We start from the raw sequence: 13,888 nt of genomic DNA, 5'->3' as shown, positions 1-13,888 counted from the left end.
CTCGCAAGTGTTCCGGCCCTGGCGGTCACAGCCCACTCGACCAGGGTGCAAGTGACTTCCACGGCGTTCCTGGCACAGGTCCCGATCCAGGAGATCTACAGAGCAGCCACCTGGTCCTCGGTGCACACCTTCACGACCCATTATGCGGTCAAACAGCAGGCCAGAGAGGATGTGGCGGTTGGCAGAGCAGTCCTCCGAGCAGTTGTTCCGTGACTCCTACCCTCCTCCAGAGGTAAGCTTGTGATTCACCTAATGTGGAATGGACGTGAACAAGCACTCAAAGAAGAAAAAACGATTACTTACTTTCTCGTAACTGTTGTTCTTCGAGATGTGATGTTCACGTCCATTCCACCACCTTCCCTCCTGGGAAGAAATGCTATAGAAGATTGTTGAGGATCATTTAGGAATTGAGAAGTGTAATTGTTTACAACGAGCAAGAGAGAGGTGATGTGTTGGCTGTGGATCAATCACAACATTACTAATGTGGTAGGAAACAGCTTTTCATGCTTAAAATATAAGTCATGCCAACAGGCAGAGCCACTAAGACCTCAACCAGTTTCACAAAGAGCTTATGAGAAGGTAGGCCTTGATTTATTTAGCGGGCAATCAAAGGATTATTTAATAGTCACAGATTATTTTGCACACTGCATAGTACTAATATTAAGTCAGTGATAGCTGCCATGAAGGGACTCTTCTCCAGACATGGAATTTCAAATGAAGTCTTTAGCTATAATGGAATGCAGTTTTCCAGTGCAGATTTTAGGCAATTTGCCATGGATTGGGATTTTCATCATAAAACATCATGTCCAAATTACCTCCAGTCGAATGGACTTGTGGAAAGGTCGGTATGGATGGTAAAGAACTTTAAAAGAAAGACTTTTAACAATGGGGGTGATTTGTATAAAGCTTTGTTGGTTTACCAAAGTACACCTCTGAAGAATGCCTCTTTTCCAGCTCAGCTGTTGTTGGGAAGAATGATCAGATCTAATTTAACAAGTACTGATATCTTGCTGAAATCTCATAACAGTGAAATCACATGGAAGATTAAATCAGAAGAGGAAGCAGAAATGTTATTTTGACAAAAGGACCCATGATGTCCTATCTCTTAACCTAAGTGATAGTGTGCCTGAGGAATCACACTTACAATACTGGGGCCAAAGGGGTACCATTAAATAGCATCTGCATCCAAGGCCTTACATAGTCCAGAAAGACCAAGGGGACACATTTCAGCATAATTAAAGGAAGCTAAAAGTAATCCCAGAAAGTTACAAAACATCGACAGTAGATGTGGACTCTGGCATTTCCCAAACCTACTTTTGCCAATTTCTCCTTTATCTGTTGATGATAAACAATCAGCAAGAGAACAACTCAGACTCTAATGAAAGGCTGATACAGAGAAGATCAGAGAGGCAGATTTTAAAGTCCTAAAAGACTTATGGAGACTTGATAACCTGCAAAAAAGGAGTATTTGAGGAAAGTGAGTGGTAAAGACTCACTCTAGAGTGATGTGCTGATAATGTCCCCTGGGTTGTTGGGTTTATGGAAATGTACTAGATGGCTTATTTAATGTATGTGTTGTTAGATAGTTGGGGTGTGTGTGTGTGTTTATATATAATATACATAAAGCCATATACATATATATACACATATATAAAGCTAATTTTTTAAAGGGGGAAGATGTAGAGATATGTTTGTGCAAGGCTCCCTCATAAGGGTCAGTTTTATGAATATAGGAATTTGGAGGCATGCCCTGGAAGCAGCATGAAGAACACAGTGTAGCTCTGCTCAGCAGTCCACCACAGAAGCTCTCTACTTTGTCTTTAATGAAACCTTTATTTTTTCTGTCTCATTCACTGGTTTGTTGTTTAATGAACCCCAAGATTATTGCAGCAATGGTCAGGTATTTAATATGAAAAATGACATTAAACAGCTGTGGGTTAATTTCAAGCATCCACGTTCCCAAGCTGTGATTTTAGTAGGAACGTTCCTGACATCTCATAACTGCCTCACCAGGAGCCAGTTACAACTGGCGGTAAATAACTGGGCATTCCTGACAACTCTCAGCAGGTTAAAGAGGTCCCACTCCATCAGTTGCAGTGTGATAGGTTTGATAATAGCTTCTATGCCAGAGCATCATAGAGGACTTAATTATAGACTTCACTTTGGTAACTGACCCTGGACCTGTTGCATGGATGCTTGCAATGAGGAGATCTTAATTCCCTGTGCTGAGCAGGTAAAAGATTAATACAAAGCTGTTAGTGGTTAGACTGGTTAGTTAATGTCACTTTTCAATATGTTTTCTTCTTGATTTTATTTAGGAAATGATAGGTAAAAATGAAGCAGTCTCCATGTTTGTAAATGGGATTATTTCTAGTAAAATAAGAAATTCTTAAATCCAAAACTAACAAATGTTTAATCACCATGACAGCAGCTAGTTGTAATGTATTAATGCGATAGGGCTTATGTATGTTTTCAGGAGTTTAAAGTCACATTAAAGGTGGTTGAAAAAATAGTTTTCATTGTATAGGAGGGCTGGGGGCGCTTGGCATAATAAATAGGTTAAATACATGTATTCCTGCATGTAGGGGGTAATGTGAATTTTGTATACAAAACACACCATTCTTAGAAGAAATGAAAAGAATGCAACACAAGCTTTAGGCCAAAACAAGTTCAATCCTAAATTCATCATTGACGTAAGCAGGTGTTGCCCCTATTTCTCAGTATTGTGGAAAGAGGGTCATTGATGGAGTTAAGCATGGAGGGGTAACATCTACTGTGCCTTTATCCAGCACTGACTGCTAAGCAGTGCCAGTGGCCACTGGAATGTTGTTAAAGAACAATTTTGGTACCGGCGATGTTTCTTCCTGGTGAATTGTAAATTCTGTGTCCTTGGCCTGCATAACTACTGGGAGTGTATATAGGGGAGGGAAATCGCCTGGTACTTTTCACAAGAAAAGAAACCCTTCTACTCCCTAATCACTTAAATATGTTGTTCATAGCTGTAGGAAAAATCAGCTAGGGTGTTCCTAGTGGGTGCAGGAGTTAGTGGTGGCTGGCAGGGTGAAGCAAAAAGGTGTGTGTGTGTGTGTGCTGAGGAGTGGCAGACAGATTGTAACATGGTTAACAGTTGCAGCTGTACCAGTGACCCTGGAAAGAGGCAGGAAAAAGTGACCAATATGGGAGGAGAAGGAAAGGTGAATAAAGAGGTGCAGAATTGGCTGGTGAAGGCTGGCTCTACATAAAGAAAGGTTTGTAATATGATGTGACAATAGCAGCCCTCTGAAATCTCATCAGTTCCATAGGTACAGCTATCTGTTTCCTGCCCAAATTCCAGGTTGGTTAATACACATCTAATCATACCATTGCCCCCTTGTAATTCAAATTGGTATGGTAGTATCACTATAACTCACTGGATCACAGCTGAGAATACCACATTCAGGACAGACTTCTGAGAAATAGGGCAGACTCATCCCTAACTGATGGTTATTCTATCATTAGATTATACCAAGGTGTGATAAATGAAGGGGTCGGGGGGTTAGCTCCCTTTTATGGACACCCAGCCAGCCAGTTAGCTATAAAGTCCCTCTTGGTGGCTGTTCTCTGCTTGCTTTACCTGTAAAGGGTTAATAAAGTCCCCCAGGCAAAGGAAAGAGAGTGGACACTTGACCAAAAGAGCCAATGGGAAGGCTAGAACTTTTTAAAATGGGGTGGGGGAGGGAAAACCTTCCCCCTTGTCTCTGTTGTGGTTCTCCTGGAAAGAGGGGAACAAGGAGCAGTTATACTATGAGAAGCTTGAAGCCAGGTATGATCGCAGATCATCAGATCATACCTAGAACTACTTATCTGGAACCCCCAAATGTGTAAGTAGATCAGGAATGTTTAGAAAGACGCGATTAGGTTTATTTCTGTTTGTTTCTTATGGCTAGTGGACTCCTCTGTGCTAACCCCAGATGCTTTTGTTTGCTTGTAACCTTTAAGCTGAACCTATTTTGGGTACTTAATTTTTGGAATTGCTCTTTTAAAATCTATCAAAAGCCTGAGTTCCAAATGTATTTTCTTTCTTTTTGTTTTTAATAAAATTTACATTTTTTAAGAACAGAATTGGATATTTGGTGTCCTAAGAGGTTTCTGCATATGTTGTTTAATTAGTTGGTGGCAACAGCTAATTTCCTTTGTTTTCTTTCTCAGCTCTTTCCCAGAGGGGTGTGTGTGAAAGGGCTTGAGGGTACCCCACAGGAAGGAATTCCGAAGTGTGCCTTCCTGGGTTCCAAAAAAATGGGTTTTGCATTTGGGTGGTGGCAGTGTTTACCAAGCCAAGGTCAGAAAAAAGCTGTAACCTTGGGAGTTTAATACAAGCCTGGAGTGGCCAGTATTAATTTTTAAAAATCCTTGTGGGCCCCCACCTTCTGCACTCGAAGTGCCAGAGAGGGCAATCAGCCGTGACACAAGCCAATAACAAAAGTGAACTTCTGTATCACCAGACTGGTTAACAAGAGGTTAAAAATGCAGACTCCATGGGCATTCCAGCCCTGGGCATTCCAACCCTTGGCTCACCACCCAGATGCTGGAATTCATGATGAGTGGTTATTGAAAACCAGTTTTATCAGATATAGGGCCTTTCCAAGTCCAAGGTATCAGCCACATAGCCAAGTCAATATATAACTCAGATCTTACTCAGTTACGCTGATACCAATCTTTAGTAGCTAAAAACTAAAGGTTTGATAATATAAAAAAGAGGGAAAAGAAGAGAGTTATTGAATAGTTAAAGGATCATAGACATACAAGTGATTTTCAGTGTTCATAGATCAGGATCACAGCAGTAATGGAATAAACTACTGGCTTGCAGAAGTCACTCTCTAATCAGATTGGGCATCACCAGTCCTTGTTTAAAGCTTCCTTGTTAGAAATCCAGTCCAGAGAAATGAAGCAGGAAATGAAGACGAAATGAAAATCTTTCAGGGGTCTTTACAAGGCAGTCATGACAAGAATCTTATTGCTCTTATGGGTAGGATATATGTGTGACTGAGGGGTGGCAGACAGGGCTAATCATCTTACAATATACTAGTAAGGCTTCTTCTAGTAGTACATATACAACCAGATCCAGGACTCTGGAGTTTGAATCTCATTTTTAAAAGGCTCTGCTCAGCTTTCCTTGGAGCCTCTGATGACTTTATGTACTTTTGATACTAAAAGTAAAATTTCTAGTGGTTGTTATATCTTTACAGATAATGTAGGTGGCTTGGAAGCCCCTGTGTGGGTTTTCCAGTACTATGAATCTGTACTTAAGATTTTTGGAGACTCTTAATTCCAAAGCTAGTATTCCCACTTCATTTGGAAAAAAAGATCTCCTTGACCAGTGTTTACCCCTCTGTAAAACTAGAGGTGAGATATTAGCATAGCATGTTTTAGAGATGGAACTCTAAATTTTTTTCTCTGAACAATACACAGTCACATTTGAATATATGCAGGGATTGTATTTTTAACTTGCAGCTGTTTGTTGGAGACCAAGAATTTAAAATTAAGGAAAATGGAACCCCTGAAGTGGATGGACTTAATATGGTATGTGAACTTCCTTATTTGGCAGCTGAGTGAGACATACAGAATATAGGCCAGTGCTGTTTAGCTGGTTTTATTAAATGTTTGATTAAAATGCCATGTTTATAAAATGTTTAATTGACAGTTTGGCTGTAAGAATTCTCAATAGCATACACAAATGGAATCATTATTGAAAAGGTGGAAGAGGCTGAAGTTCTCTTCATATTTGACCCTGTTCTCCACGAGAAGTAAAACACTTGCCTCAAATGTGTTAATCTAATAAAGCTAGTTTACATACATACAGGTTTAGGGCAAAATTTTCAAATGTGGATGCCTTAAATTATGCACCTAAATAAGGATCTGATTTTTTCAGAGGTGCTGAACACCTACATTTGAAAATGTTGGCTTTAGTGCTTCCTGACAGCTCTAAGAAGTATGTTCTCATGTTAATGCTGAAGGATTACCCCATACTTCTAATGGACATTGCCTAATCTTTTAAAAATGTTTATTGCTGTTACAAAAATTTATTCTGTGCCCTTCACCATGTAATTTAGCTGTCACTATCAAACACACACTAATTTAAATGAATATTAAATTAATATTTTATTAATATTAGCCATAAACAGGAATTCAACTATTTTATTGGTAATGTCAATTTTAACAAACCGTTACTATCTATTTGAAAAACTGCAAACCAGAATTGAAGAGGTGGTCTATGAAATAGCCTGGCCCTATTCAATTTAAGACTTCATTGATCTCCTTCCTTCTGTCCCTCTGTTTCCGCTCTTTCCTATGCATTTGTTTCCCCATATACTTGTTTTTACCTAAGTTTTCAACATCCTCCCAGCAAAGTACTGTGCCTGATTCACAATAGCCTGTTTGCTGTTGTCACAGCTTTAGTAAAAGTAAAAAAAAAAAAAAGTTTCACGCTGTATTTATGTAATGATTATGCGTACAAAAGTGACTGTCATCTAGCAATACAGTGTTTATTACAGATGTGAAACATTAACTGGGGAATAATAATAAAAACTTCACTTTGGCTGAGAAGGCATTCTTTAAACTAACAAGTTTAGCATATCATGTGTGAAAGCTGTGCAGATTTATTACAGTTAAAGCGATTAGGCTGTTGTGAAAACAATATTGTAAGACAAAAACAAAACTGATTACTTCACATGGAAATATCAGTTCTGACTGCCCAAGGATTTAAAAAGCAAAACAAAACCCAGAGTTTACCCAGAACCATTTGCCCAGTGTATATTTCAGCACATTGTTATGCTAGAGGAGACAGTCTCTTTGAGATGGGAGTTTGCTGAAACACCTCACACCCAATGTCAGGAAGGCTAACATAGCAGGATAAAGAAATCTGTCTGCAGTTCAACACATAGCAGGCATGATTATCCACTATCATGCACCTTGCATAATCACTTGCATCTGTGGAAAAACGCTACCACAGATATGAGTGGAGAATTCTGATTCTGTATCAGATTGCACTCACTTTGCACAGAAATACATGATTATCCAGAGTGCAAGGCAGTGGAGAATCATCCCAGCCTCTCTAAAACCTGTAACATTGTTTAATCCTTAAATACTGAAAAAAATTAACTTCTCTCTTGCTACTTAAGGCGTACAGAAAAACCTTAATTTTTCAGGAAAACAGAAATAACAAAATCCTCAAGAGATCAACAGTATCATCATCTGGGTCAACAGTAGCTGTCATATGATATCTGCTGTAATAAAATACTAATTTTATCAAATGTACTCTGAATTACGTGCATCCAGACTCAAATGGGTGATTCCAGCTTGCCAAACTTTGTTTGCTTTCCTCTGATCCAATAGTTTAAATACATTTGGAGATGTGAAGAAATGCTTTTTCTACCCAAAACGAATTAAGAATCCTTGAGAATAGTAATGTATAATTTCCTTTTATAGTTTTTAGCTATTAGAGAGCAAGATTTCCTTTCATCAGTGAATAAATTAGAATGCACCAGGCAATATGGTTCCAATCGGTATATTATCATGGGCAGTTTGAGATTCATCCCTTCCGTGTTTTGTACATGAGGCATCTGAGTCCAGAGGGAAAGTCATCCATGCTGCTCTTGGATTACAAGAATTTCAGTAAGAAAACTTCGAGTGCTTGCTCATGTCTATTCTAATGAAGGTGTGTGCACCACTGCTGGGAAGTTTTCCCCTGTGGTATCCAATGGGTCGGCTCTGCTGCCCCCTGGAGTTGCACTCTCATAGTGCTGGTATATAGTGTCCTGTCGAGTTGCTGCCCCCTGAGTTTTTTCTTACCGCCGATGAAGTTCTGCTCGTCCTTGCATTCACGCAAGTACTCTCCTCAGTTGATTTTGTCTTTTTTTCCTGTATATAGTTAGTTATAGTAACTAGAATTTACAACTTTGTGTTACTTAGTAGTTATTAGATTAGAACCTCGGTAAATGTGGTTACCTCGGTACCGGGACATGCCTCGGTGCCTGGGGTTTAAACTATGTGTGTTTTACCATAAGCCCATGCCCATTACTGATCCCCCTTCTAGCTGCCCTAAGTGCTTGGGGGAGGCCCACCTACGGGACTGCTGTAGGATTTGTAAACTGTTCAAACACTGTATCTTCAAGGACAAAGACCAGAGATTTAAAATCCTCATTATGGAAGCAGTTCTCCACCCCTCAGAGCTGAGCCAAGCCATCTTGGCACTGAGCACCTCTACTTTGGTGACAAGTGCACTGGCTTCTCTGAGAGACAGGTAGTGCAGCTTGACCTCACCAGCACCGGTTCAAGAGGTTTTTCTAGGGAGCGGAAAACCATCCCTTTGGGTCACATACCTGGCGAAGTGGAAAAGGTTCTCAATCCGGCCAGAAAGGGGTCTCGCTCATGTGATCATCAGTACTGTGTATTCTGGACTACTTGCTGGAATACCTGAAGCAGCAAGGGCTACCAACGTCTTCAATTAGAGTCCACTTAGAAGCAATCTCGGCTTTTCACCCATGGGAGAGCAGGTTCATCTTTGCATACTCACTCTGGTAGTTGCTTTCTCGAGGGGCTGGATAGGTGACAGCTGATCCTGCCCTGGAACCTTAACCTGATGCTGTCAAGACTCAAGGATCCCCCATTGGAGCCCTTGGCAACGTGCTCTGATGGCTATCACCTATGCCAGAAGGGTTTTGGAAATCAGGGCTCTTATGTCAGATTCTCCATACATGGTCTTCTTCAAGGATAAGGTCCAAATGCGCCCTCACCTAGCCTTTCTCCCAAAGGTGGTGTTGCAATTCCACAACAGTCAGGACATTTTTTTCCCGTTCTTCTACCCAAAGCCGCAGCCAGAAAGGCTCCATTCGTTGGATGTCAGGTGGGCACTTGCCTTTCACATAGAAAGGACTAAATCATTCAGGAAACTACTCAGTTTTTCATGGCGGTGGCAGACAGGATGAAAGGCCTCCCAGTCTCAACCCAGAGAATTTCATTGTGGATCGCTTCTTGTATCTGCGTCTGCTGCGATCTGCTGAAAGTCCCTGTTCTGATCCTGATGGCACATTCCACAAAGGCCCAAGCGTCTTCAGGTGTATTTGTGGCACAGGTTCCCATCCAAGATATCTGTGGAGCAACAATGTGGTCTTTAGTCTGTACCTTTGCAACTTACTATGCCATCACTCAGCAAGCCAGAGACGATAACTTCCTCAAACCTAAGACTCTGTTCTATTCCTCAGCAACTTTTAATGTGTTAAGCTTTGGACTGTAGAGTCCAAATAGTCTAAGGTATAAATGCAGGGCTGAGTATAAATTTAGCCACTGTTGGTTTACTTTCCATTTTTTCTTTATCTGTCAGAGGTGGGACTAACAAGTGGAAAAGTAAATCTTGAACATGACAAAAATTACAGTAACTAAAATGAATGTAGTGGAGGACACAAGACCGTTTTAATTGACCTTTTAATTGCCCTACTGGTGTTCAGGATTTCCCCGATGATGGCAAATAAAAACAGTAGAAATCATCCATTTATAATGGCTGTGGGAACTGGCACTGTGGGCCATGACATGTTACTGAAGAAATTGCCCGAGTGTGAGATTCACAAGCGTTAAAAGGTTAACGGTGCTTGTTTTTGTCAAGTTGTTAACAAGTACCACCTCTGTTTAATGTGTTCAGTATTGGAATTATATTAGGTTAGCACTGTTTTTTGCATGTGTAATATCTCTGGGCTCCAAGTACTTGGAAGAAGCATTGAGGAAATATTTGATTTGTTAATGGACATTTATGGAGTTGGAGACCTGCGTGTTTCTCCTGCTAAGTAACTCTTTTCACTCGCTTTCCCCTCCCTCTTCCCTTTTATTTTCTCTTAGGATAATAAGGTTAAATCTCTACTCTTGAATCTGATCTGCAGTAATAGAATGACAGCTGAGCAGGTGCTGAATGATGAGTGTTTCTTGTTCCCGGATGTGATCCCAGCTCCACCGCAGAGTGAACCTGGTGAAGAACTTGAATGTGAAAAGACAGAGGAAAAAGGCGAGGACATTATCAGTTCTGACAACAAGACAGATGACAATGAGGAGATTGACCCTTCTCAGTAGGCCAGAGGACTCGCCAGCCATTTGCTTCAGTTATTTTTATTTTGTTTGAGTTCTAAAAAAAAATAAAAACTTGCATGGGATCTGAAAGTAGTTGTCCTACACTCAAATATTCAAAATATAAAAGGGTTTGGTAAGCCTAACCATTTTTGTGTAATTACAGGTGTGGTCCCTTTGTTGGGATTTCTTTTAAAAAAGTATGTTGCTGAATAACTCTTTGAATAACTGTTTGAAGTTAAGAGCATGATGATGCTAATTGAGGCAATAGCAAAGAGAAATGCTCTAAAGTTTGGCAACGCTTTGCTTTATCACTTTGACATTCTGAGGACCTTTCGAGGGGATGTTATCTACTGGTGGTAGAGCTGTTAGCCAGATACCAGGAGATCAGACGTGTGAAATCATGACCCCTTTTCATGCCACTGTCCTCTCCCTCTTTCTTCTGCTCTGCTCCCTTCCAAGATGTTCCTGATAAAATAGATGACTGCTGCTCTTACTGAGGGGCCAGTGATGTGTTTTGTCAGATAGCCAAGCAGATATTCCAACAGCAGCTGCTTCCAAGACAAAAACCACCTGTGGTGCCTTGAGAATTGGTCAGCAGAATGTACTAAGTGGAGAGAGCTATCAAACCTATTTTCCCTCCCCAGAATCCAAGCAAGGTATGTTTGAGCTCCTCTGATTGAGTTGGCAAAAGGCCGAGGACATTGTGTCTGTCTCATCTTTGCAGTGCTGCCACCATGCCACCTGCCTGGCCAAATAAAATACTATGCCTTGTATTCTGCTTGTTTGTTTATAAAAGCGGGGGAAGGGGGAGCGTGGGCGTGTTTTTTATAGGAAATCATTTAATATCTTTCAGGTTTTGATGCATGACAAACATAAATAAGATTTCTGAATGTTTGTCTAAATATATTTTGAAGACTGCAGATTCTTACCATGGTGGGAGGGGAGGGTTGTTTGAATGAACAAAAGAATAAAAACTCAATTTTATGCAAAATTTGGAACAAGTCTATTTATAATTACTGGAGTGCAAGAAGTCACTCCTGACTTGCATGTTTATTGAAGCCACTGCTGAGTCACTCTTTCATTCAGTGGCGTATTTGGAGACTGAAATGGGAAGGAGGGAGCAGCAATGGAAAAGAAGAAGGGCGAGAGACATAATTCCTGTAAGAATATATCTGGCCACAGGGTGTTGCTCTTGACTGGTGATATTGCTCTTGGACAGCGTTTTAGCCAGAGACTAGTGTGTGTAGGGGAACTTTTAACAGAATTGGCCATTACCATTTGAAGAATGTACAGTGTTGTGTTTTTGTTTTGGGGAAAGACTAGGAAGTTTCAGGTACAATGATACAGTCAATACTAGACTTAAGATGCAGTCTTGGAATTGCTTCTGTAACGTTAAAGAATGTTTTGCTGGAGGTGGTATTTCAGCTTTAATTGATATTTGACTTTGACTTTGTTTTGTTACAGAATATTTGATTAAAATGTTGTCTTATTTTTCTGATTAGAGGACACTGATTTTCAGACATTTGTCTAATAAAAATCAGTGATAGAAAAATCTTTGTAAAGTGGTTTTGGTTTTAAAATTGTTTAGGGTTGACAAATTAATTTTGATTACAAAAAAGTCACAGATGCATAGTATATTAAAATGTGTATTATCATTAGAGTAAAACAACAAAATATACAACATTTTAAAAACTTTCATATTGTTGAATAAAGCATTTATTAATTCAGGGGTATGTTTTAAATACATGCAGCAGTAAGCATCATCTAGAGAGCTAACCTAATATTTGGGTTTTACTTTAGATACTGCGTTTAGAGTTCAGGTTGGGGAGGTATAATATACACAACTCCCTCCAACATGCTTTCTTGTGCCCTAGAATCTAAACTGTAATCTTATTATTGCTTACACTATGGTTCACCTAGGAGCCCCAATCATGAAGAAGGACCCCGTTGTGTGAGGTGCTGTACAAACATGAACCAAAAGATGGTCTATGCCTCAAAGAACTTACAATCTAAAGCTTGCATCTTGAATAAAAAATTTGTTAGGCCTTGTGGTTGTGAAGAAAACCTTCAAAATATGAACCAAGTGTGACCAATGTAGTGGTGATGGAGTTTGCAGCTAGCCTGAAACAAAGGTATGAAAAAAGGGAATCTGTTCCTGTTCGTTTTAATGAAAGTTAGCATCAATGCCTAATGATAATTTAAATGTCATTAACTAGTTCACTGATGAACAAGGCATGTAAGAGAGTAGAGGCTGGATGGTATTCTCTATCTACTGTGCATAACATCTCATTCTGGCACCATGAGGAGTGGTACTTGTAAGAATATCACGACTTATTGTGGAAGCTGTTGTTGGGTCTGCATCACAGTGAGGCAGAAGCCAATGATGTGGAGTCTGAGTATATTCTAAATGTGCCTTGTTTTATTTAAACACATATACCAATCCTGGAACAGCGGTAGCTACAAACAACATGCTGGTAATATTTTCTTTCAGAAATCTCATCCTGTCACCAATGGCCTGTTCTCAGAAAAGTTCTGCCTCAACAATTGACTTCCGTGAGACCTAGGCAGAGAGCAGAGTCTTCTGCTGCTTGCTCAGTTCCCTCTACAGAGAACCTTGCATACCAAAAGTAATACATAGCATGTCTTCCCAAGACTGAACATTTGCTTGCACATTAAGAAGAACTTGGTAGACTGTGTAACAGCAGCACCTGATGACACCTGCCTTAACATTTTTACCCGATCAAGAAAGGGCTATGCCTAATAAGCTCACCAGTGTGCATAATCATATTAGAACTTTTTACACAATCTAGTGAGAGTGGCAACTCATTTGTGCCATCTTGGCTAAGTGGAACTTGGTTTGTGGGAGAGTATTATTGCTCTTGTTTTCTCCTTTTGTTTTCTTCTTTTTGTGTGTGTGTGTGTGGGGGGGCTGGTTTAATTCCTGACTTTATTTTCTATGTGAAAGCATAGATTCTGGAGCTCATGATAGCAACCTTCAGAATAAAGTACCTGTCTGCTAATCCCCAGTGACCACTCAGCAATAGAATCAGATCTGAAATAGAACCAGAACAGAATCTTGTTAGCAATTCATTTAAAAAAAGAAATTCAGATGCAGTCTCAGATATCTGGAATATTGTATTCTCCTACCTGTCGTTTGATTATGCAGCTACTGTGATGTTTTGGGTTTTTAGTATGATTATTCAGGCATCCAGATTCACCAGTAAGGACATAGACATTAACTATATGAAGGAAAGAAATGTAATATATATGGGGGAAAAAATTATTCCAAGTGAGTTGCACAGTCAACTTCTAATTGAATTGCTACACTATGTATAACGCACTATAATTTAAAATAGTAAGAATCTGAGTAAGATGTGTTTTAAAAAATGAAGCCCATAAGTAGGTACTTGTGCAGTATCATCTAGTGTATAGAGCACTGGACTGGAACACAGGAGAATGGCTTCTATGCGCAGCTCAGCTTGTGGTCTGCTGGGTGATTTTGGGAAATCACTTCATCTCTTTGTGCCTTTGGTTTCCCCATCTGTAAAATGGAGATAATGATACTGCTTTGCCTTGTAAAGTGCTTTGAGATCTATGGAGAAAAAGTGCTATATAAGAGCCAGACAGTGGTGGTGGTATTGTTTGTTGTTACATATCTTGTCTTCATAGTCCATACAGTTTAACTGATACGGAATTAAAAAGTTACTTTCACAAGATCTTGTTTTACTCATTTTTACTGTTTTCTTAGGGAGCTGGAGATTCAGGTCTTTTCCATTTTTTTCTTTCTTGTAATAAA

At 39.8% G+C, this 13,888-nt stretch overlaps 1 protein-coding gene across 1 annotated transcript in view; it reads left to right on the top strand.

Annotated features, from left to right (window-relative positions):
* STK31 (serine/threonine kinase 31) overlaps window positions 1-11,590 on the top strand; it is a 94,990-nt gene extending 83,400 nt beyond the window's left edge. Inside the window, exons 23-24 of the mRNA XM_073333714.1 lie at window positions 5,491-5,559; window positions 9,868-11,590. Coding sequence (XP_073189815.1) covers window positions 5,491-5,559; window positions 9,868-10,095 — 297 coding nt within the window. The 3' untranslated portion in view covers window positions 10,096-11,590. The remainder of the gene's footprint in view (window positions 1-5,490; window positions 5,560-9,867) is intronic.
* Window positions 11,591-13,888: the final 2,298 nt, after the last annotated feature.

The sequence above is a fragment of the Lepidochelys kempii genome, chromosome 2 (assembly GCF_965140265.1).
Source record: "Lepidochelys kempii isolate rLepKem1 chromosome 2, rLepKem1.hap2, whole genome shotgun sequence".
Lineage (NCBI taxonomy): Eukaryota > Metazoa > Chordata > Testudines > Cheloniidae > Lepidochelys > Lepidochelys kempii.
This window is presented reverse-complemented; position numbering and strand designations above follow the sequence as displayed.